Raw genomic sequence first — 27036 nt, 5'->3', positions numbered from 1 at the left:
TTGAAATATTTAGGCTATAAAAAACTTTAATCAATATTATAAAGGATTATATTCTTAGGAATAATATTCTATTTTCTACTCCAATTAATCTAAGAGTTGTAAATGAAAATTCTTTAAGTAGTAAACCATTTAATCTGTTAAAGTTGTTTTTCTGCATTGTACTCTTCTTTTTCAGGGAAGCAATATAATTAAATTTCGTTGCAAATGTATAAAAAATTTCATTTCCTCACAAATGTTTTAGATAACTAGAATACTCTAAACTAGAACACTATTGACAAATAACTTTAAGAAACTTGAATTATTAATGCTTTAAAAATTAAATCTATATTCTAAGAAGTAATGTTCCATTTTATATTGCAGGTATTATTGCAAAAGGTTAAAATTGCTTAAACCAATTTTCGCAAATCTGTAAATGTGGTTCTTCTACATTCTGGCCGGGAAGCAATATAATTAAATTTCGTTACAAACGAAGGAAAATTTTGATTACATCATTATTTAAAAATAGTTTTAACAAACTTGAAATATTAATGCTGTAAAAAATTGAATCTATATTCTATGGAGATGTATTCTATTTAATATTGCATGTAATATAGCAGTTGCAAAAGGTGAAAAGTGCTTAAATCATTTTCCGTAAATCTTTAAAAGTGTTTTTTCTGCACTATGCTGCTACTAATAGAGAAAATAGGCAACTAAATTTAGGAGCAAATGTATGGAAATTTTTATTTCTTGACTGTTACGTGTAGGATAAATTCGAACACTATAGTTTGGTTTTAATAAACTTAAATAATTTATGCTATAAAAAAACCTTAGTCGACTAATATTATTACTGTTTATGTATGTCCGAAATGATTTGTAATGAAAAAAAAAAACAAGAAAATAAATGTGAAAAATTTCCTGTGAAAAATAAATTAAACTTATTAGATAAGTTAGATTATTGCTCATTATCGATTAAATTAATAACATTTAATTTACCAATATAAACAATGTCATTCGTTCCTATATTTCAATCAATATTATTGTTTTTCCTGATTTAAATTTTTAAATTACAAAATTAGATTTAAATTACGTTTTTTTCGTAGTAAACAAATGCTATTAGTTTTCGTAATAAAACCGTTGTTTTTAAGTTTTGTCAATTATTGAGTAGCTTTTAAAAACAGCATGCATTATTAGAAACATTTATTTCGTGAGTAATTTTTAGTCCTAACTTGGCGTGAAAAAAAGCAATAAATTATGTAACAAAAATAACATACTACGTAACTTATATAAGAGACAAAGGTTATCTTAAAAATATTCAGACGCCTGAAAATGTGTTGCTTTATTTATTATTTATTTTTTTAATTTCTGATAACTCTTAAAAAGCTTATCAAATCATTAGACAAACACGTGTAGAAAGAAGGGTGATAAAAATCCCTAAAATATTCCCTTCAGTTAGATTTAAGTAGAACAAAAAAAAGAAGAAAAAAACTAAAGGAAAGAAAAAAAAAGGGTTGTGTGTGCGAAAATAAGTGAAAGTGGAGGTCAGGAGGCTACCTCAATCTATGGGTGAAAGAGCGGATGTCGCAAACTTCTACTTTCTAGGTCGAGAGTCAACGAACTATCGACCACAGCTACTCTCTACATTTTCCCTCTTTCTCTCTTATCTTCCCTTTAACAGAAGGGAATTTCCAACTGTTGGGGGAAAAAGTTTAAAGTGTTGAAGCTGTTAAAAAATTTTGTACATTGGTCATGAAGTAATAAATAGTTTTGTGCTATTTGTTTATACCAAAAAAATAAACAAATAAAATCTAAAAATTCTTTTATAATTTTTAAATTATTATTTCTAATATTATCCAAAACTGTTTGTTTTTAAACCCCATGAAGTTTAATTTATACTCATTCCATTACTTGAAATAAATAAACCTAAAAAGGATACATAATAAAGAAAAAGAATTAACCCAATACTTTATCCAAATACATAATAACTTTATACAGATTTTGCATTGCTTTTTCTTTGTGCAGGAATATTTATTACTTTATAAAACAAAAGTTCTACCAATTGTTTAAATAACACCATTAATATTTATTTAATTAATTATTAATTTTCATAAAAGTTTAGATTGATAAAATTTTAATCCTAGAAAACAATTAGAAGTGAGCAATGAATGGATAATTATCATTCTTAAATAAAGTTAAATGGTATATATATAAATATATATATATAAGGAAAAAATATCAAATTCTAAAGGCTATATTGTTTTTAGTTAATTTTTAGATCCTTTTTTTTAAAAAAAAATAGTATTAATTAATCATTAAACTTAAAGTTTAGTTAATCATAAAATTTAATTGAAAGTTGAATATTGTTTTCTAATTAATTAAAAAATATTTCTTTTAGTTATATAATATATTAATTAAATTAAAGTAGATGTTTTTGTAAAGTAAAAACAGCTTATGAAGCCAAAAACAAAGCAGTTTAGAGTAAAAATAAATACAATGTAAAAAGATGGAAAAAAACTATGCCACACTTTTTTCCGCTTCCCTGTTCGTTTTTCTCTCACATCTTTATTGTTTTTTTCTTTTTCCTATTTAGCATTTACTATACAAAAAAAAGAAGAAGAAAAAAAGAAGCAGAAGCTATTAGTGAAAAAATTAAATTTTCTATAGGCTATCAGGGCAGGCGGTAGATAGGTAAGTGTGTCACTTGCGACTGTTTATTCGCAGAATACTTTTTTGTTTTGTTCTCTTTTTATTTATAATCTATTTACAATATTTGAAAAATTAATTCTGAATAAATTAAAATAAACGCCATAAACAATGTTGACTTACTATCGTATTGAATCTTACGTTAGAGAAAGAGTACATAAATAATAAATATGACAATTTCATCAAGAATTATTATTTCTTTTAAGAATAATTTTACAGCTTATAACTAATGTAGTAGTATTATTTCTTAATCGTGTTTTAACTGAAAGTAAACAATGCAAGTACATTTTCAGTTAACAATGCGAGTTAATTTGATTTAAAACAAGATTAACTTCGACACGATGCAAATGTTTTTTTAGACAAATATCTGTTAGAGCATTTAAAAAAAATAGAAATTTAATTAAAAAATTATAGTAGTTGAACATGAGTCTAGAAAAAGACATATTTTAACAATGGTTTGAAAACAAAATATTTACATATGTAGTGGTTTTAACAAGGCAAATATAAATAATTTCATGAGATTCTTTTTAACGAATTTTTAAAATCAAACTTAAAAAAACTCTGTTATTTTAATTTAATAATAAATACAAAATTATAAATAATAATAAATAAAAATTCCGCAAAAATGAAAGCTAATTGATACAAGAAGAAAAGAACTTAGTTAAAATGACCGTACTATAAGGTAATAACATTTCTGGTAAAAAAATAATAATGATAATTAGGTATTAATAACCGAAATACACGGAATATAAACCATTCATTTAGTAATGTTTCCCTTTATATGGTAACGGTTTTCCGGAAATTCCGGTTTTCAAAATTATAGTTCTTATTACCACTTTAATAAAAAGATACAAAACTGAAAAGTAAATTTAACCGAATAAATGGTTTTTATGCCATGTTGTAAGGTATTATGACAAAAATTACCAGATTTTACCACATTTACCAAATTTTATCGCAATTTATACAACCATAATTAATTGCTAATTTTAACAAAATCATTACTAAACATGTAAAAAATTTGTATTTATATATTTTCATTCCTTTAAAAAAAACATAAAATTGTCGAATTTCATAGATTTTAAATACATTAGTTGTACTCTAAACACGCGAAAGAGATATTTGTGTGTGTGTGTTTTTTTTTTTTTTTTTTTCAATTTTCTAATAAAAAATGTAAAACAATTTAGTTAGATTTTTATTCCAAGCTGTTTATGGGAGAAATTCGAATTTCTTTCTCCCTTTTCGTCGCACAAAAAAATCTTTTGCAGACATAATTTTAATTAATAGCAAGTAGCAAAACTAGTTCCCTGTTTCTATAACACATGAGTAAAATTAATGAGTATATCGTCTTTATAAAGAATTCTTGCTTAAGTTCTTCGTCAAATTTATAGAGTGCGATGGCCTTTTTTTTTCTTATCAGAGGTTAACAGCCAGAACAACACGTTAGAAATATGTTATCTTTCACCTCTTATATGCCCTGCCAATGCCCTAACAAGAAGATAATCCAGTTTAGCTAGAAAGAAAATAAGTTATCTTTTAGGTTCACAAATGTACATTTTTTTAAAAATTAGAACTTCAATAAATTGCAATATTAATACCGAGTACGTTTACACATGCTTTCAGTATTTAGATGTGGTGTAATAGCTAAAATTTTGATTCAATCATAAAATCAATCATTAGAATACTACAGTGAAATCGCCTGGAAAGACTACCTCTATATAGCGATCTCCTCTATATACGACCACTTTTGGGAGGCACGCAATTTTTTCCATTGACTTTGTGTCGAAGAAAACCTCTAAGAACGACCAGTGTAGGAAAACTACAACTTTGTCAAAAATGTAGTTAACTACAACTACAACAACTTTTTTTGAAAATGCACTGACTAACGGCCAGTGTAGGAAAACAACAACTTTGTCAAAAATGTAGTTAACTACAACTACAACAACTTTTTTTGAAAATGCACTGACTAACGGCCAGTGTAGGAAAACAACAACTTTGTTAAAAATGTAGTTAACTACAACTACAACTTTTTTTGAAAATGCACTGACTAACGGCCAGTGTAGGAAAACAACAACTTTGTCAAAAATGTAGTTAACTACAACTACAACAACTTTTTTTGAAATTGCACTGACTACTAACTACTTTGGAATTTAGCCACTACTTCACTGCTTTAAGGAGATGAACTTAGTTGGAGAACTTAATTTACAACTGTGTACACCTCAAAATAGTTTTAAAGAAAAAATTGGTCAACATTAAATATAAGGGAATAATTGAGAAATATTTATATACGTTTACATGAGTCAGTTTGTTATCTTAAAGCACATTTTTCAAATTTGTTCATTTAAACTTCAACTTTTTTTTGCTATTTTCGACAGCGAATATCTAATTTAAGAAATGCGAAATTACAAAATACTTGCAATTTTTTAATTGCTTAATGCTTTTTTTGTCCTCTAAGAAACTAAGTACATCGAAAATACATTCCCTTCCCTTGAAATAACATCAATAATTCACGAGTGTGCAAAGTGTGGCCAAAGTGATTAATTATCTAGTTTTCGTAATGGCACGTTTAAATATTAGTTATACGAGATATAAAATACGTAATTTCTGTTAACGCTAAGCTGCAGTCACAGGATCATTTTCTTGCATTCTTTGACAGACCTGTGAAGATTTGTACCTATAAAATTCGAAAAAACAGATGCATTAGAACCATGTTTCTTTTCTAAACTAGCGTTAAAAGTAGTTGTAGGGAATTGCTACAAACTACTGCTTTTTCTGCATCGGACTACTCGTTATACTACTTTTTAAAAAAGTACTACACTACACTACAATTTATAAAAAGTAGCGGCTACAGTAGTTTCTCTACTTGTAGTGCTCTTTCGAAAACTGGGAGAGACCATCAAAACCTCTCCCAGCGACCGGGCAAACCTCTGCACCACATGTGGAAAAGGCCAAATAAGGAAACACGAAAAAATATCAAAACAAAAAACAAAAAAGTAGATTAAAATGTATTCAAAATATTTGTGTGAGGCTCTTATTTAGAGATCCACTTTTTGACGAAGAAATCGTCTGAAAGAGATAGTCAAAAAGAGCTCTCAATAAGATGTTGCCAAAAAGAGCACTCAATAAGATATTATCAAAAAGAGCTCTCAATAAGATGTTATCAAAAAGAGCTCTCAATAAGATGTTATCAAAAAGAGCTCTCAATAAGATGTTATTAAAAAGAGCGCTCAATAAGATGTTATCAAAAAGAGCACTCAATAAGATGTTATTAAAAAGAGCGCTCAATAAGATGTTATCAATAAGATGTTATCAAAAAGAGCACTCAATAAGATGTTGCAATCTACAACCTCATGTTGCAGTCAGAAGGCACTAAAGGCGATGCTATCAATGATTTATTTTTTTTGAGTTGAAAGTTTAATCAGAAAAAAAAGTTTATTGTAGAAAAAGCTAAGCATCTTAAACAAACAAACCTCTTCTGATCTCTTAAAGCTAACTAATTTTTATGCTATAAATTTAAATGCATACTTAAACAAAAAACATAACAGTTTATTTATATAAAATAGTTCTATTAATCATAATTTGTAAATTTGTTTTTCACATAATTATATCAGTAAGTATTATTTTTATTGGCGCTAAGTTTCATTCATTGCTGACCAACCTCCATTACTGCGGAACAGAGAGTGGTCGCTCCCAAGAGGTTTCACTGTATAATGTAATGAATAACGTTTTTGTAACAAATATAAAAGAACCAAACGGAATTTTAAAATGCCATAAAATTTTTTAAAAATTTATTGTGGAAGTATTTTATCACGTTTTTGCTTCCGTAATATTATTTTTTTTTATTAATTAATTTTATTTTAATTGTTAAATTTAACTAAACTCGTTGAATTTTTTTAATATGTAAAAAGACTTTAAAGCAGTCTTAAGTGATGAAAAAAAATTATATGTTTTTTAAAAATATATTTTGAGACGCTTAAAACATTTTATAAACTTAAATTTGAGAGACTTACCTGTTTAAAAAATTTTTCTAATAAAGAAGAATTCCATCAACATTGTTAACTTTCGCTTTTTATTTTTTTTATTCAGTTAAGGAAAACTTTTAATCGAATCGAAAATTTAATTCAAATTTATTTTAAGTCATTAGAAACATTATATATATAAATATATTAGAAATAAAATTAAAACATTTTAAACCTTTTATAAACTTAAATTGAAAACACTTTCAAGTTCAAAAAATCATTTATTGAAGAAAAATTGTATAAATCTAATTAAAATTTAGCTTTTTGAAACTATTTTAGTTGTACAGAAAACGTCAATACAATCTCAAACATTGTTAATTTTTTTAACGATGAAAAAAAAAATTTTTTTTTGAGAAATTTTTCCTTAAAGAAATATTGTATCAACATTGTTAAACTTTCAACTTTAACTTCTGGTATTTTTTTCGTTGTAAAAAGAAGAAATGGCCTTAAAGCAATGGCCACATAATCCATCGCCCTGCCCCCGACACATATTCACAAAACGTGATTTAAAATGGCCGAAAGTAGGCAACAAGTACATTGCACTCTTTCAACTCAGCTCTACTAACACAAATCACGTGTCCTCAACACGACGTCACGTGATAACTTTGCAACAGTTAAGAAATTGTTAAACACAACTTTCACTCTCGAATTTTCGAAATAATTATTCTCCTCCCTTCCAGCAATAAATACTCCATTTGATTTCAATAATTTGCAACTCGATTCGGAACTTTATATATTCTATTTCTATGATATTATTTTACATGCATAGAAAATTTTAAATAGATTAAAATTAAACTCTAATGTTTGGAATAAAAACTAAAATATGAAAAAGTCATATTTCTTATTTTATTAATATTTTTTTATTCATATGTAATATTAAAATTTTTTTTAATTAATTTTATTTCAAAACTGCTATTTGCATAAATATTTGTTTAAATATAATATTTTATGATTCAAATAACAAAATTCCTATCGATATTAATTTTTCGATTGTTTAAATCAAATTATTTCTATCGATATAAAATCTTTGAGGCTTCAAATAATGCTTTTAATATAATTTAGAGTCTGAAATTATTTTAATTGCGTTAAAACATTTGCATTTTCGTTTGAAATTAATTTAGAAATCGTTCACAATTTATTACGCACCTTAACATTTTTCCAATATTATTTAAGGCATAGAAATGCAAAGAAATTTCTGTTGTCTATTTTTTTTTACCTAAATACACATTTTAAATAATTTATATTTCTGAAACCAATACAAGCTAGACAAAATGTTTTATTTAAATCGTTTCCTAAAAATGATGTTCCCATTGATATTCCCATAGAGCCAGAAACATGATACATTTTACTAAATTCTGGCAGTTTGACAATTTTTTATCATTGTTTTTTAACTAAGTTATTTTCCCAATTGTTTTTACCAATACTATGTACCATTCATTACAATTATTAGGTAGCACTAATACATATATTATGAAAAACCATCTCAGTTTAAAAGCTCTACTTTCCGACGGTAGCGACAATTATTAATCAAATGCTTTGCTACTAATCAGCCATTTTTATTAAATTATATTTCATTAACTTCGAGCAAGATATATATTATGTATATTGGTATGCATTACAATTGTTACGTTGTACTGTTATACATATTATGAAAACCATCTCTGTTAAAAAGTTCTACCTTCCGACTGTAGCGACAATTATTAATCAAATGCTTTGCTACTAATCATCTATTTTTATTTAATTACATTTCATAAACTTTGAGCAAAGATACATATTATATATATATTGGTATGCATTACAATTGTTACGTAGTACTGTTATGCATATTATGAAAAACATCTCTGTTAAAAAGTTCTACCTTCCGACTGTAGCGACAATTATTAATCAAATGCTTTGCTACTAATCGTCTATTTTTATTTAATTACATTTCATAAACTTTGAGCAAAGATACATATTATATATATATTGGTATGCATTACAATTGTTACGTAGTACTGTTATGCATATTATGAAAAACATCTCTGTTAAAAAGTTCTACCTTCCGACTGTAGCGACAATTATTAATCAAATGCTTTGCTACTAATCATCCATTTTTATTTAATTATATTTCATAAACTTTGAGCAAGATACATATTATGTATAATGGTATGCATTACAATTGTTACGTTGAACTGTTATACATATTATGAAAAAACATCTCTGTTAAAAAGTTCTACCTTCCGACTGTAGCGACAATTATTAATCAAATGCTTTGCTACTAATCATCCATTTTTATTTAATTATATTTCATAAACTTTGAGCAAGATACATATTATGTATATTGGTAAGCATTACAATTGTTACGTAGTGCTGTTATATATATTATGAAAAAACATCTCTGTTAAAAAGTTCTACCTTCCGACTGTAGCGACAATTATTAATCAAATGCTTTGCTACTAATCATCCATTTTTATTTAATTATATTTCATAAACTTTGAGCAAAGATACATGTTATGTATATCGGTATGCATTACAATTGTTACGTAGTGCTGTTATATATATTATGAAATAACATCTCTGTTAAAAAGTTCTACCTTCCGACTGTAGCGACAATTATTAATCAAATGCTTTGCTACTAATCATCCATTTTTATTTAGTTACTTTTGATAAACTTTGAGCACGAGGTTAACTCGATTATTTTTATTTCCTTTTCTTTCATTTTTTCTATTTAACTTTCACTCATTAGGGTCAAAAGTGAACGACCCGTCAAGTGAAAGTGGCACACTTTTCTGTCGACGTTTTCAGCTCTTAGGAAAATCAGTCGAAATCAGTCTCTCATAGTTTCAGCCTCATTCTATACCATTTCCGCTTGAATAGTAATCAAATTATGTGATTTTCCCCCCCTTCTATTTCGTCACAGTACTCTTATCTCTTTCTTCATATCCAATTCCCTTTCTACATGTGTGTAAAAAAGAGACTTAATGGGGTTATCCATATATATAGTTATCACTTATTTGAGTTTTTTTTTTATTGTTAATTCTTTCATCCCTCCAAATAATATAATTATCAATAACTTTGTCTAACTTTATCACTAGTTTTCGTCTTCAATGTAATTGCGGTTAAACGATATATTTTAAAGAAAAATAAAAAAATCCTACTATATATCACTCATCTCAATGATATTATTTAAAATTTTATAACCGGCTTTTAACAGTCGACCCACTTCTGAGTTTACAACTATCGATGCCCAACTCTATAATTTAGTAATTTTGAGTCTAACCCAGAAGACAATGTAACTCCTGAATCAAGCACTGTGAGAAACTAGCCTTCGTGGAGGAATTTTCGATGGAACTAACCAGAATTTGAGTTACATGGAGAAGGAAACCAGAAAAATCTCCTATGATCAGCTTGACAGCAAGGAGACTCTTAACACATGATACGTCTATCACTGGCAGTTTTTTACATCAGCACTGTGGTCGGTGCGAGCCAGGTGCAGAATTTATATCGACCATCCATCTCTGGGATTCGAACCTGGTATTGGGAGGCGAACGCTCTATTACATGAGCCAATACAGATCCGTGAATAAAATTATTATTAATGACCGATTACTGTTTGTACCGTTTTTTTTCTTCTTCTTTATATTACTGGTAATTAAGCTATATCATTCAGAAAAACGATTGCCAACTCGCTAACAATTTTCACCCCTTGAATTACGTCATTATTAGATTTTTTTTTCATTATTTTCTTATACTGCAATTAAATAGCATCATTCATTGATTATAAAATATAAAATCTATAAGTTAAGAATAATTTAGGAAATTAACAATGACTAAAAATACCCGAGTTTTTGAAATTTAATTTTAGACTAAAAGTATTTTTTATCTGTAAGATAATTACAAGAAGTCAAAATATCTTATTTTAACAATAGATAATAATTAAAAATAATTTGTGTTAGATTTGTAAATACAATTTCTTCAGTTAAAAATAAAGTAAGAATATCTATAAAATTTTAATAATCGCACCTATTATGTTATTAATTAACTCCATGAAGTACGAAAAAATAAGTATATATGTATAAGTAAAAATATACAAATATGATATTAATATTTTTATATATTTATTTTAATTTAAATCGAATTTTTATCACAATGCCTTCACTAAATCACTTAACCATGAAACAGGTCATGTTTTCTTAATACAAATATAATAATGATGCAGCATTATTATATTTAAAAAACACGTTAATATATAAATGCGATAAACAGTACTTTATGATGAAATAAGTACTAAACGGCCTAGGTGAAGCTATTGCCTTACCCACTTCAATTATTTTCTGGGAGGAGTATCTGCGTAAAGTAAAGCAGTAGGAGGAAAACAACTTAAAAGTAGTTTAGCTTATTACGACAACTCTAATAAGGGTTGTTTGTACGCTTTTTAGATCAAGGATTCGATATTTGCCCCTTTAAAAAGGGACACAAAAGTTGTTGCGAAAGTGATGGTCTAAAAATGATGAGGCCTTCTAAGGTCTTTATTTCGACATATAACACCTTTATTTTAACCATGTAATTTATGAAACATGTGTCCAAAAATTCCTCTAATTCGTAAATGTCAATAGACAGGAATCGTAAGCTTTTTCCTCTGTAGAAAAATCCACGGAAAAAACCGCCCCGAAGAAATATTTTTTGAAGAGTTTATCACTGAAATTTTAATTCTAGTAAATTAATAGTATTAAAAGTTTATTGAGTCTGAAATTTGTTATAAAGAATAACGGATACTTTTATATGGAAGAACCTTAGAACAAATATCCTTGTATTTTGTATGAATCTGAAATTTTCTTTCAACTAGTTATGCTTAAGATTAATTATGTAAACATATAATATTAAATATGCTTTCATTCAAATTTGTACAATCATTAATAAACATTTCATCAACAACCTTAACTGAAAATTTTCTACACGGAGAAAAAAATTCTGATAAAATTACAGTGCTGTGTGGTAATAACATTTCTACTAAAAAAAAATTTTTTTTAAAAATTAACAAAAAAAAAAACAACATAATTTTTGTACTAAAAACGAAAATATAAGGAATTTAAACCATTCATTTGGTAGTTTTTTCATTCATATGGTAAAAAATCACCGGCAATTTTGGTTTTCAAAATGATAGTTCTCATTACCGCACAATAAGTAAAAAAATACAAAACTGAAAAGTAAATTGAATCAGATAAACGGTTTTTATGTCATTCTCTAAGTTATCATGCTAAAATTAAAAATTTCTTACCACATTTACCAAATTGTATGATATATTATAAAACCATATTCTATTGCTAATTCTACCAAAATCAATTTTACTAAATTCTAGCTGTTTCGTTCATATTTTTTTTCCTTATGTAGATTTTCGATGAATCTAAAACTTGAACGAAGAATGTTGGGGGGGGGGGCACTTTATGTGCGACAATTTAATAAATTGTCATATACTCAAATGTTACTTAGCAAAAAAGTTGATTTTTTTTAAAACTAAAAACAGTTTTATTGTATTAAAATTTTTTAGAATATTTATTGTTATATTCTCAAAATCCAGAGTAAAATCGTAAAATGAGTTCAAATTGTAAATAAAAATGCAGTATAACTGAGGGAGTTTATTTATTCTTAGAACTGTGTGGTAAAAGTCCTCAAAATGTACAAAATTTAAATATAAATATTCAAACAGAAGCAACTTAAGCAAAAATTGCTGAATAAATTTTTCGACTTGTTATTTTTCCTGACCAACGATAACTAACAAAAAGAAAAAAAAGAATTTTAAAACTTCCACCGAGACTAACAAATATGGAGTACCCTATCATGTGGAGGACGGTCATAAAAAGATCTGTTTGTGAACACTCGACCTAAAATCACACCAGAGTTCGTTCAACTTAGTGAGAAAGATAGGTCAAAAACGGGATTTTGCGTCATCCATTCGCTGGCGTATGTATAATTATCCCTTATTCCCTTTACCAAAGGGAAAAAAGATAAGATAGGGAAATCGTCGTGAAACAGATGAGGAGATTAGTAGATTAATAATTTTTTTTAGAAAGAACTTTTCTGAAAGTAAATCACTTTTTTTTCTGAACAATTAATTTCAAGGCTTTTAAAGAGGAAAAACATTGACTAATATTTTATTGAGTAATTGAATTTCATAGATAGAATGCCATGAAATAAAATATTAGCACAATGTAAATGTTTTGCTGCTTTCATATTTTTCTAACGTCTTTAAGAACTTACAGTAATTTTTTCCTATAAATCTGTTTATTATTAGCTTGTATTACTATGTATTTCTAAAATTGTGTTACATTTTTTTCCTAATTTTGCTAGTATAAAATTACTTAATTTTTCGCGATATGGGAGCTTTTTTTAATTAATTATAAGAGGTTTAGAGGTTTTTATAATCACAATATTTTTTAATGAAGTAAAAGAGTACTTTTTAAGAAAATAATAATATTTTTGAGAATGTGTAAAATCAAGGAGTTAGTTAATTTTTTTTTTTTTTTTTAAATTAGCTTTAAAAATCAACTTTTTCTTTAAATATCAAGTCCTATACACCTTTTTATATAATTACAAGCAGTTTAATACATTAAATGATTGTTCTATGATCAAGATATTATTCAATAAAATAAAAAATAAAAACATTTTTTAAGAAAAACTTCGAAATTTCTGAGGATGTGAAAAAATTTTGTGTTTTTTTTTCCTTAAAATTTCATTGACGAAATTAATTATCTGATCTCTTAAAATTTCTCATGATGTGTTAGATTTTTTGTTAAACACAAAGAGGTTTAACGAATATAGTTGTTTATGATCAAGATATTTTTGATCAAACAAAAAGAGAACTATTTCAAAAATGATTAGTGCGATAGTTATTTCCCTTAGTTTCTGTCATGAAATCAGTTAGCATTTATTAACAATTTCTGGCGATATGTAAACTTTTTATTATTATAAGAGGTATAATATACCAAATGAAAGTTCTATGGTAAAGTTATTTTTAAATAAAGGAGTACTTTTTAATAAAAAAAAAATTTATTTTCTCAAGATTTGTAAAAAAATTTCATTGATCCTTTTAAAGTTTCAAAAATTAGTTAATTTACAAAATTAATTAGCTATTTTCTTAATATATATCGTAGATTAAAGGAATTTTAAGAATCAGTCAAAATTTGTTTATAAAAGTCTTAAAGATTTGTACTTTAACTATTTAAGAATTAAATAAAAATTACATTTATTTCTCCCGCAAATCGATTAATCAAACAATGATAATTTTAATTAGTAATTTCTAGAAAAATTTGTAGAATTTTTACTACTTTCCCTTCCAATCCTTATAGACCACTTTTTTTTCTATTTAAATTTTATTTAACTATAGAAATTATTTTATACTTAAAAAAAATTTTTTGTAGAAGTTTTAATGTTTTGGCTAATATTTTTTTTTCCACTTATGAAAATTTTTTTATTCGAATGAAAGAAATTTTGTTTACATTTTTTCTATTTCTGAAAGAAATTTCTTTTCGAATGGAAGACATATTACGGATATTTATGACCAAAAATTTGACTACACTTTTTTTTTAAAATTTAAAACAGAAAAATTCAAATTATAACTCATAAAAGGAGATTAAGTTTTTCAATTTATGAAACGATCAAAATTTCGAAAATGAAGAGGCATCAAAAGAAAATAAATTATTAAACTTTGGCTTTATAAGAAATATATAAATAAAAAATGTATGGTATGACATAAAAAATTATTCCTAACTGAATCTTAATTAAAATACGTTTTTTACAAAGTGCAATCAGACAAAACAGTAATAAAATATTTTAATTCTGTCAAGCATATAATTTTTGAACTTTTATAAAAAAACACCTTATTAATTTCGTAAGCATAATTAGATACAATGAATAAATAGATTATTCATTAGCATAATTTTAATTATTTCATGACAGCTACTCCGACCACGGAAAGTAAAATGAATTTGAAGAAGAAAAAAAGGGAATAAATAGGCGTGCCTAATCGTGTTTCGTCATCAGGAGTTTAAACCAATCAGATCTGAAAACTTTTATCAAACAGCAGGGCAACGACCTACCCTTAAGGTGACACGCTTTTGGATCGGCTCGTGACCCCAAAATTCACGTGACTGCAAGAGCATGAAAGAGAAGCATTAGTGATCGCAACGCCCGCTTGCGGCAACACTGAGAAGTGTGTTACAAGGTCAGATTGGTGAAAGTGAAGGGAAAATGATTACCACTCTCCCACAATTTGCATTGCATGCGCTTGTAAGCGCATTTTTTAAATTTTATTTAATACGTTCGTATAACTTAAAAATCTTATTGTTTATGTTTAGTGCTTCTATTTGATTTTATAACAAAAAAATCTAGTAAAGGATTATACTATGTCGTAATTATTTAAAATTTGCAATGATTATGTTAATTAATAATTATATAAATAATTGTAATATAAATAATTATGATATACGTAATTATAAAATAAGTAACAATTTAAGATGAGCAATTCTTTTGTTTATTGCATTCTATTTCTGTGCGATATGTCGTTTTAGTGCTGGGTGCAGTGTCGATTTTAAAAAACCGTGAATAATGCTAATTTTGCTATCATTACCAATAACGATAATTATCAAATAAAATAATATCGTAATAATTACAGAAATGATTTTTATCGTAACTATGCTAGTTTCATTTCTAGATTTTTTTTATCATTATTATGATTAAAAATTTTTAAAACAGTTATGAACTTAAAAATGTTTTATTTTAATTTGTATGTATTACAAATTTCTGATCTACATAAATTAAAACTAGTCATAGCATTAGCAAAAAAAATTTTACTTTTTTTTCATAAATTAGTAAATTTTTTAATTTTTAAATATATTCCAAATAATAGATCTTCTTTAGATATGAGATTTTATTTTGCTATAAATATTTAATATAAGGCATTCCAAATTCGAACACTAGTTTAGAGCACTTTACTATAGACGTAGTAGATTTGAGACCAAAAGAAAGAAAAACTGTAAAATATTATATTTTTGGAATTAGAACCCTACTCAGAAGGCAAAGGAACCAAGTATTAGGATAAACGAACACCATGGCCTATCTGTTTATGTAACACAACTCTCATTTACAATGTACAGAGGAAAAAATCACTGGGGATATCTTTTGCTAGCACCAGGGTCAGCAAAACTGGGTTCGTGTGGGAGTTTACCAACAATACCTACACTTCGAACATTCAACTTTTTAAGATCGATGATAACCAATTTATTTACCTATTTAAAACAGATATTTTTTTTAAATTGAAAAATGAAATATTAATTTCAAATATTATTTTACAATATACCATTTTATATGCAACCCGTTGCTTTCAAAGTAATTCCAGCAATATATAACCCTTACAATATATCCATCGTTATAAATACATATAAAAAACGACCACTATTGTTTCCGAAACAAGTTACAAAATATAACTGTTCCAATATACTAGTTACACTGAATAAAGATCCGTTAAAAAACCCATTGAGTACAAAACACAAACGAAAGTCATTAAACTTGCAATTAAAAGATGATACATCTATTTATTTAAAATGCTTTCTCCAGTAGTAGTTCTTCCGGGTATCAAGGAAATTTTAGGTCATGGGGATGATACCAGTTATTTTTATTTGATGATTTGAAAATCGTTTCCTATTTTTCGTCCCAACACTTCCTCATTTTAAGGTCATATAATTCAAAGAATTCTTTAGAGCCAGCAGGAAGTATATCACAAAAACAAATGGAAGCTTAAGAAAATTAAAAAAAATAAAGAATGTAACTTAATAACAATTTAAACTAACGATTAGAAAACTAAATTGAAAAATCCCCGCCATATATTCATAGCATTAAAACATTTCAGCTTATGATACTTTTTCATTCGGAACATATCCCAGAAGACAATATTCAAGAGAACTAAATCAAGAATTAAAACAAATATTGTTTAACAAACACTTGTGCCCAATGAGAAGAAATCCACTAAAGCCTTTTAAAGTCAGACTAACGGCACTGAGGTTTTCTGGAAATTGTAAAAAAGGAAGAAAAAAAATGAAGTAGGAAGTGCGAGGAGAATTTTTTTCTAAGAACAACTCATATATTATCCAACGGGATGTATGAGTTACTTAAAAGAAATGAAAACAGAAACATATACTGATTTTAATAAGATTCTTTTTGAATTAGAAGGAAAAAATTTAAGTAGAAAGAGTGAGGTGAAAATTTAGGAATTTCCTAAAAACAATTCATATGTTACCCAACAAGATGTCTTACCACAAAATAAAAAATAAAAAGCATTAATTATAAATAAGGCTTTCTCGAATTATCAAGAAAAAAAAGAAGTAGAAAGAGTGAAGAAAAAATTTTGGAATTTCCTAAGAACAATTCATATATTATCCAACGGGATGTATAAGTTACCACAAAGAAATGAAAACAAAAACATATACTGATTATAAATAAGTTTTCCTTGAATTAGTAAGAAAAAAATGGAGTAGAAAGTGTGAGGAGAAAAGTTGGAATTTCTTAAAAACAGTTCATATATAAACCAACGGGATGAGTTACCACAAGGAAATTAAAACAAAAACATATACTGATTATTAATGAGATTTTCTTGAAGTTGTACGAAAAAAAGGAAGTAGAAAGAGTGAAGTGAAAACTTTAAAATTTCTGAAGAACAATTTATATATTATCGAACGGGAGTTACCACAACAGAAATAAATTTTAAAAAAAACATCATTTTAAATAATCTTTCCCTGATTAGTAAGAAAAAAATGAAGAAGAAAATGTGAGGAGAAAATTTTAAAATTTCCTAAGAACAATTTATATATTACCCAACGGGATGTATAAGTTACAACAACAAAAATAATTTAAAAGCATTATTAATTTTAAATAAGTTTTTCTTGAATTAGTAATCAAAAAATGAAGAAGAAAGTGCGAGGAGAAAATTTTGGAATCTCCTAAAAACAGTTCATACATTGATCAACGGGATGAGTTACCACAAAGAAATTAAAACAAAAACATACACTGATTATTTATGTGATGTTCTTGAAGTTGCACGAAAATAATAAAGTAGAAAGTGTGAGGAGAAAATTTTTGAATTTTTTAAAAACAATTCATATATTACCCAACGGGATGTATAAATGACAAAAAAACACATAGCTTTATATATTTACACGAAATGATATCATAACGGAACTTGATAATTGTTAAGTTTTAATCCGTATTTTTTATACTGGAACAGTTGCACCACTTCTCATACGAATGTGCAATTGTTCATAGTTCCTACAACTCCCCCTCTAGAGACTGGTGCGTACTCTGCGTACTGTTCATTTCCCAATCTTCAGCCTTTCAGCACGCGGAAGATGGTGTCCGCTGAATAACGGGGTGAAGGCCAACACAACCACCACTTTCCATTATTACAATCCCAAAAGCCGGAACAATGGGGCACTTCACGGGGTAAAGCATGGGGTAAGTACAACGTCACATGCGTGGTTCAAGGTTGGTCATACGCTTTTTCCCTATACTGATAAATTATTCCCTATGAATATTAGTTCTCTGAATAATTTTATCCCGAAATAAAATTCCTTTATTATGTCATATAAAAATTGTTAAATAACGATTTTAATAACAATAACAAATTATAAATAAATTTAAATTCCTGACAAAGGAATTTAAATTTATTTATAAACGTAAAAAACTTTTTAATTAATTATATTATATCATGTTAATCTATTATTAAATATTAAAGTATTTATTCATAATTCTTAAAAAAATATTAATTAAATCATAATAAAACATTTTATTTAATCATAAGATTATTCATTGTATATCATTGTTTAACGTCTTAAATATTATTAAATAAATGTAAAATTTTTGTTATTTAAGTGAACAATAAAAATAATACATTTTTCTTGAAGTCATAAACTAGCAGTATTTTATAAAACAAATATTATTTTCCACGGTTAAAAAATATTTTTCAATTTAATAAATCTTATTTTTTTAAAGTAAATAAAATTAATTTATCTGTTTTGAAGCAAATAATATACTTTTTCAAAAACTAATAATTTTTAAAATTATTATTCATAAATAATAATTTTTTGATATAAAAGAAGTTTTTACAAAAATAATAATAGTAAATTAATATATTTATTATAAAGTAATAATTTTGCACTTATTCATAAAAAAAAATAATTAAAAAAAATTCCTTTCATATAATAATTTTCTCAATTCAATTTTTCAGAAAATTTAAATACTAATCAAGACAATATTTATTTAGAAGTAATAATTTTGCACTTATTCATAAAACGAATACATTTTCGCTCATTTGGAAGTTATTTTTTCTCGTATTTTTTTAGTTATATTTAGAAAAAAAATAATAATAATCTACTTATTTCGAAGAAATAGTGTTACACTAATTTATAAAACAAGTAACAGAAACATTAGTGTTACACTAATTTTTTTAAAAAAAAAGTAATTTTTCTCTCAACGAAAATACATTTCTCAATTTTAAAATCTTTAAAATGCTTCCTATAACTTTATATAGGGAAAAAAGAGGGATTATTGTGGCAGGTAGAGTTAGAAATCTGGGGGTAGGGGATTTTTTCATTTGGGATCAGGGAGACGGGATCAAGGTGGGTCATAGACCTGATGATGAATCCGATCATCTGGAGTATAGAGTTGAGGGTCGTATTCTGGGAAAAAATGAAATGGGTTGAATAAAAACGAATAGATTTGTATTTTTTCTTCCTGTTTCAGGGTCTCAATACAACTGTTTTCACATCCTGCTTTGGAGAATAAAGTAGTGTAACTCAAAAACTCTTATCGATTGAATAAAAAATTAACACAACTGTTTAAAAACGATATGTAACAATAATTTATAAATAGAAGAGATCATTAAATATTTAATTTTGAAAAATTTATGTCATAGATTAAAATTATACACTATATTATTAAAATTATTCACTGTCAATTAAATAAGTTTTAAATGGAAATAAATAAGAAATAATTTAAAAGATCATTGAAAGAGCACATAATGAGATTTTAAAATTCGCTCATTACCTGCTATTAAAATATCAATTTCTAAAAAAATACAAAAAACTTTAAGTATTAATTTAATGAAGAGAAAAAAATTGTGAATATTTCTCATCAAAAAAGTTTTAAAAAAAAGCTAGAATTAATCAGAGACAGAATTTTCTACTAAAAAAAGGTGTCACATTAAAACGAATTATTAAAATTAGAAATTAATCATAGTTTAATCATAATAATTTAATCATATTAAATTAATCATAATAAATAATAATATAAATCTAAAAAAAAAAACTAAAAATGCACTTTTAAAATGTGTTATTTGTCCACTTTTAAATAAATTAAATCAACAAAATTATTTATTAATTACAGTAATTATATTTAAAAATTTAATAAATTAATTAGAGCAACTCGACCCAGATAACGTTCGTAAATTAAATAAATAATCTTTTGAAACTGAAGCGGTAAATTAATACCTGATTTAAAATTTCATTAATTTAAAAATATATATAAATAAGCTTCAAAAATATATTTCAAGCGTACAAAAACAGGCACCCATTCTCATGTTTGACAAGTCTTGAAAATAGGCGTCTGTTTTTGAACGATTCAAACTTGGAAAAAGTCGACTGTTATTCCCTATTTATATATATTTGATGCAAATGAAAATTTTAATGGGGTAATGTTGGTAGATATTAACAAAATATTTATTGATCGCATATATACAATTTAAAAATTTGTCTTACAGAAGAGCTTTGTTAATGATTTTAGTAAAATCAACAATAAAATATGGTTTAATAATGTGTGATAACATTTGATAAAATTAACAAAATTTGTTAATTTTATCATGATATCTTAGAGCATGACCTAAAAACTATTTATTCTGTTAAATTTACTTTTCAGTTTTGTATTTTTAAGTAAATGTGTGGTAATAAGAACTATAATTTTGAAAATCAAAATTCCTTGTTAACCGTTACCTATGAAGTTTCTGGTAAAGCTCCGTTTTTAAGATATAATGTTTTGCTTTTGGTCCGTTTTTACGAAATATTAATTTTGAAGGATCCATTTTTGAGATAAAATATTTTCTGAAAAGTCAGTTTTAATAAGTCGGTCACAATAAAAATTTTGTGAAAAACTAGCATACCCTCCAACTGCTACGGAATTTCCGTAGTTTCAGAAATCTTCTTTTCAGACGGTAGCAAAATTAATGTCTTAATATTTAAAAAAAATTTAATTTTAGCTTAACTTGTTCACTATTACTTATAAAAGTGCAGGCCATATGGCTAGATTCTTAAGTTCTGATAAAAGTTTTATGAGAGATCCATTTGCTTTAAAAATTTCTACTTTGGTTCGCTACCACTAGAAAGAATTATTTTCAAAATCCTCATAAGTTGGAGGGTATGAACTAGTTAATGATCCAAATTTTCCGTAAAATAACTTCTAAAACATAATTAATTTCAACACATTCAAGCTAAAATTGTTTTTACTACGTCAGTCTTCTTGTCTGATTTAACGAACAGGGTAAACCACCCACTTATCAAAGTTAAGAGTTTATTTCAACGATTTTCCATTGTGTCTTATCATTTTTAAGTCATAAATGAAATAGCAGAGTGGAATCCATTACAAAAAAAGAAAAACATTTTACAGAACATTTTTCCTTGCTAAGGAAAACTTGGAATCCTGGATAAATTTCTCATTTAAATAGTGATCTACATTCAGAAACAATGAAGCCACTCGTTTTCCCTTTCAAATTCACACGGCCAGTCCCACCCCACACTTTAAGATAGACAGTGAAAAAAATATAATGATAAGCAGGTCTACTGCGGTTCAGGTAAAGTGAAAACGCCTAGCCTATGTATTAAGGTCAGAAAGTTTAGATGGGACAACAAACTCTATGTAGGTCAACTTCAGCACCCATAACCTATATAATTTTTCCAATAATAAAACAAATGCACTGATGAAAAGGAATTGTCTTACGTTTTACTAGTAAAAGTTATTTTTTTTCTCCCGTTTTATGTTAGTTCGTGATGAATGTTTTTGTTTTATTTTATTCTACTTGCTTGATACCGTAGGTTTTGTTAAAAATGAGAGATGATATTGTTTTTATTTATCACGCTTTATACACTAGTGGGTGGAATTGAATTAATAGGTTTTGTTTATTTTTAGATTTTATGTAGATATCTCGATTTCTTTTTTTCTCTCAAAACATTTGGGTTTTTACAATAAGACAAACCTATTTTGCGAGCTATTTTTTATCTATTAAAACTATCGAAATTTGTCCTAAATGCTAATTATTGTTGCACTGAAACAAGAAGTATGATCGAAACTACGAGAATGTGTTAAACTTTGCTGTGTTTTTGGCTCTATGGGTACAGCAAAAAGTACGTTAATTTTTGCCGAAGCGTTTTGGTAATGAATTATTAGTAAAATTAACTATAAAATATGGTTTTATTACCATGCTGTTTGGTAATAAATGTAAAAAAATTTGATAACTTTATCATAATACTTTAGAGCATGTCATAGCCATTTAGTTGATTTACTTTTCAGTTTTGTATTTTTACTAAATGAGTTTTAATAAGAACTACAATTTTGATAATAACAAGAATTTCCGGTAAACCGCTACCATAAGAACGGAAAAAAATACAAAATTAATTTCTTCACTAATAAATATAGTTTTTTTTTTTGCCAGAATTTTTTTCTTTATGTAGAAAATTATTTTTCTGAAATACTTTTACTGTAGTTGCTGATTTTATTTGAGTGGATAAGTATTTTAATTTTTACCATATACTGAGCTGAGAATATTCAGAGGTAAAATTCATGATTTCCCAGACAACATTAAATCCACCAAGTGGATTTACGGTATTAAATATCTTTGTAATTTATATCCCAATTTGGAGGATATTCATAAGTCAAATGCAAGATCTAAATTGCCATTTTAAAAAGCCTTCTTTACGTTAAATGAACAAAAAGTAACAATTAAATTAAAATTGAAATTAAGAAAAACTCCCACGGTTAGCTTGACTATAATGCAATTTTAAGTCATCATGCTTCTACCATTAGGGATATTTTTACCACAACGCTTCTGGGTGGTACAAACTAGAATCAACTGTCATTTATGGAATCCTATTATGTGTCACTAACAAAATAACTAAATTTGGCATATAAATTACCTGATTAGTTTGAAGGAGACATATAAATTTAAACTGTCTTTTTAAATAAATATTTTTTTAACTGTTTTTTTAAATAAATATTTTTATTCCTTTTTATCAGACACTGTCATTGATTTTTTTTAACCTTAATTTAAAATTGCTTTTCATGACTATTTATAAGTTTTGCAATTATTATCTTTTATCTCACAACAAACAATGTTTTCGTACTTTATACGTTTAAAAATAAATGTGAAACAATTGTATGTCTTTCATTCATATGCTGATCCAAAACATAATTACTTATTCATAATTTCACACTGAGAAAAAAAGTATGGTCAAAACTACCAGAATACGGTATAATTTACCCTGTTTTTGGCTCTTTGGAAATACCAAAACGCATGGTAATCTTTCCGAAGAGCTTTGGTAATGACTTGGTAAAATTCAAAATAAAATATGGTTTTATAATAAGTGATAAAATTTGGTGAACGTGGTTAAATGTGGTAATTTTATGCTGATACCTCAAAGCATGTCATAAAAACTATTTATTATCAGTTTTGAATTTTTTTCTAAATGTGTGGTAATAAGAACTATAATTTTGAAAACCAGAATTTCCTGAAAACCGTTACCATACAAACAGAAAAATAACCTACGGAATGCTTTAAATATCGTGCATTTTGGTTTACATTACCACGCTATTATTATTATTTTTTTGGTATTATTTGGTTATTATTGTTTTTATTTTTACCAAAAAAATCATTACTATACAGTATGGTAATTTTACCAGAACTTCTTTCTCCGTGTAAAAATAACAATATTGCAAATTTATAAAATTTTCTTACAATTTTAAACTATAGATCAATAGATCCATTTTAAAATTTTACATCAAAATGGCTTATAATTTAACATCTTACTTTAATACATTTAACAATTATTACCTGTTTCTATAAGAAACTGTAATTAGTAATAAATTTTAATTCGCCTTATGAATTTTTTGTCTTACTATTAACTAATTATAAGTTAAAGTTAAGTTATTAGATAAAAATTAGGTTATGATGAATTGATTTTAAATCGAAAATTATTTCCTTTCAAACCATTCAAACTTTTTGATTGCTGTTAGTTGCATTTTCGTTTTCTTCTTGAAACAAATTGTTTTCTGAAAATAATTAAAACAAATTTCATCTAATAAAAGAAACAAAATTTAATAAAATTTTTGAATCTATGTTAGATAAAATTTTTGTTTGAAATCATTATTAAATTTTGTGTTATAAATAAGAAATATAATTCTCATTTATAATCGTCAACAATTTTAATATTTATTTTTATTAGATTTTTCCAGTTAATCTTATTAATATTTATTGATTACATGATTTTAATTGTTTAAGCAATGTGTTTCTAACTACTATTGGCATTTTCCTGGTAACAATTTACTTATGAAAAATTATTGTTTACGTGATCTTTATTTTTACTATTGCCATTATAAAAATTTATTATATCATCATGTTTTATCTGCTTTATTCCTTTATGGCATTTTTAACATATGAATTAAAATTTATTGTTTCCATGATCTTTTCTATTTTTTCTCTATTGGTATTATAAAAATTTATTATATCATCATATTTTACCTTTTTTATGGCATTTTCCTAATAACATATGATTTATCAAAATTTATTGTTTGAATGATCTTTTCCATTTTTTTCACTATTGGTATCATTAAAATTTAATATATGTATTTTTTATGATATATTTTTATCTTCTTTTTGAAATTTTTCTAATAGTGTATTATTTATTGAAATTTATTATTTACATGATTTATCATAAGCAAATGGATTATAAAAATGTGTTATTAAATGAAAAATTATTAAACAAAATTAAAAATTTACTTAATGTTAACTGTCTATATCATATATAATATGTTAACCTTTCACTTTTTTATATATTATTTGTTTAGTTAATTATTGCTAATTACTTTACTTTTGAAAACACTTTATTACAGTTACATTAATGCTTATATGATGTTTCCTAAGTATAATGTCAAGTACAGGATAGTTAAGAATAAACATTATAATAATTATTTAAAAAAATCTGAAATAAACTATAAAACTTAGAAAATTGTATTGATTGCGATTAAAGTAAATATTTTAATTGTTAAAATGACATTCCAATGTGTGGAATGTTTCAGCTTGTTTACCAAATGTATGAATATGAATTTTAAAGCATAAAACAATCTTAATATTCCTTTCTTAAATAATAAAAAAAAATGATAGTTCAATAAAAATAATAATTCAATAAAATTATAGTTTGATAAAATTTTTTGTTTACATGATTTTTTAATATTTGCATGATCTTTTCCCCCTGTTGATAACAATTTCTGACAGTAAATAATCTATTTAATTTTTTTATTTTCAGTAAGTTGAAAAAACATTAAATTTGTATTCTACCACTTTTTGCATGGTAAATAGACAAATTATGCAAGCTGTTTTATTTGTAATATTCAATATTAGTAAACAAAAAGAACTATTGTCAATAACTATAAAGTAGTAGCTTATAAAAATTCTTTGAAAACTTAAATTTCTTTAATTGTTTACATTATGTTTCATCTATGAATTTTTTTTTAGTGATTTTTTTAATTCATTGTTTACATAAATTTGATAAACATAAAATTGTAATCATGTACTGTTTACACAACAAATACATATAATATTAACCTGTTTTGAATTTAATACGCAAATTATTAATAAACAAATAGAACTATCAAATATTTCTTTTGTTTACATAAATCTTTCTATAGATTAATAAATAATAGTTAAGTTTTTTATTATTTACTATATGTTTCTTTTCCTGTCAGTGGCAATTTCCTAGCAACGATTAGTTTATTAAAACTATGATGTTAATATTGATGTTAATAAGCATAATACATGATGTTAATAAACATAAAATATGCATTAATGTACCGTTTACTTCATAAATAAGTAAATTGTATCATGTCTTTTATATAAATACAGAAACTATAAAAAAAAGGCAAACTTTTATACGTTTCTTATATTTTTAAACACGTTTATAAAGCTTATTAAGTTTATTAAAAAAAAAAATTTTGTAATTGACATGATGTTTTGTCATTGTTAATGGCATTTTCTAAAAAAAATAATTTTATTAAAATGCACTGTTTAGGCAGTGTTGATAAACTTATAAATTATTATTAATGTATTGTTTACGTTATAAACACAAAAATTGTTACACAAATTTTATGTGTAATACCCAAAGAATATCAATAAACAAAGATAACAATTGATAAGGTTTTCTTATATTATTAAGAATAGCGAAAAATAATGATAAAAATATTTAAATGAACACTTACCAATTGGCTCAGTTGGCACTGTCATATTGCTAATATTATAATTATTTGGCAGAGATTCTTCTATAATAGAATCAATAGGATTATCTTCTCTCATGTTCAAAGTCTAACAATTAATATAAACAAGTACACTGAACACTCACGCACAAAAACACAAGTACACAAATACACTGTACACTTGTTCCTGAGTAAAAACACATAAAATCCAATTTAAAAATCCTTCCGGTTCCATGGTAAAGAACTGAGCATCATCGTCCGAAAAGTGTCACAACATCGGAAGCACATGGCCCTCAATTAAATTAGCAGAAGCAATCCAAAATATTCAAATGATATGTAAACAACAAATTACAGTCAGGAAGAGTAAGGTGCCAAATCAAAATGTGTGACTGTTTGCTAACTGTAACTTCGCTCCTCCATGCTTTTTTTCCGATCCATGAAACGGTGTACGGTTATTGGTGGAAGAAATCACAACCCTGGCCGAGTGCGTTGAACTCGGGGGAAAGAGAGGGTGAAGAGGAAGGTGGGGATGTTACGTCATGACCCATTGACATAATTCTGTGGCGGCTCCATATTCGAGGATTTGATTGGGCGAAAGGAGAAAGAACGGAGCGAAAGGATTTTTTGGCCTTTTTTTATTTTTAATACGCTGCTTTGTTTCGGGATGAATATTAAATTTTTGTTAGAGAGAGTTAAGATAAGTTCTCTTTTGTTAAATATATTAAGAGAGGATGTTATTTTAATAGCAGTTTGAATTGATTATCAGAGCAAAAATTCATTTCCGGCATTGCCCTTGAAATGTAAAATCA

At 25.9% G+C, this 27036-nt stretch overlaps 1 protein-coding gene across 1 annotated transcript in view; it reads right to left on the bottom strand.

The window, feature by feature from the left end:
- The window catches only part of Eip75B (Ecdysone-induced protein 75B), a 139135-nt gene extending 112460 nt beyond the window's left edge, over positions 1 to 26675 (bottom strand). Inside the window, exon 1 of the mRNA XM_016075360.4 lies at positions 26234 to 26675. Within this exon, the coding sequence (XP_015930846.1) occupies positions 26234 to 26327 (94 nt within the window). The 5' untranslated portion in view covers positions 26328 to 26675. The remainder of the gene's footprint in view (positions 1 to 26233) is intronic.
- Positions 26676 to 27036: the final 361 nt, after the last annotated feature.

The sequence above is a fragment of the Parasteatoda tepidariorum genome, chromosome 4 (genome assembly GCF_982258835.1).
Source record: "Parasteatoda tepidariorum strain Cologne lab strain chromosome 4, Ptep-v5.0, whole genome shotgun sequence".
NCBI lineage: Eukaryota > Metazoa > Arthropoda > Arachnida > Araneae > Theridiidae > Parasteatoda > Parasteatoda tepidariorum.
Note: the sequence above shows the minus strand (reverse complement) of the source record. Positions and strands in the feature narration are given on the sequence as shown.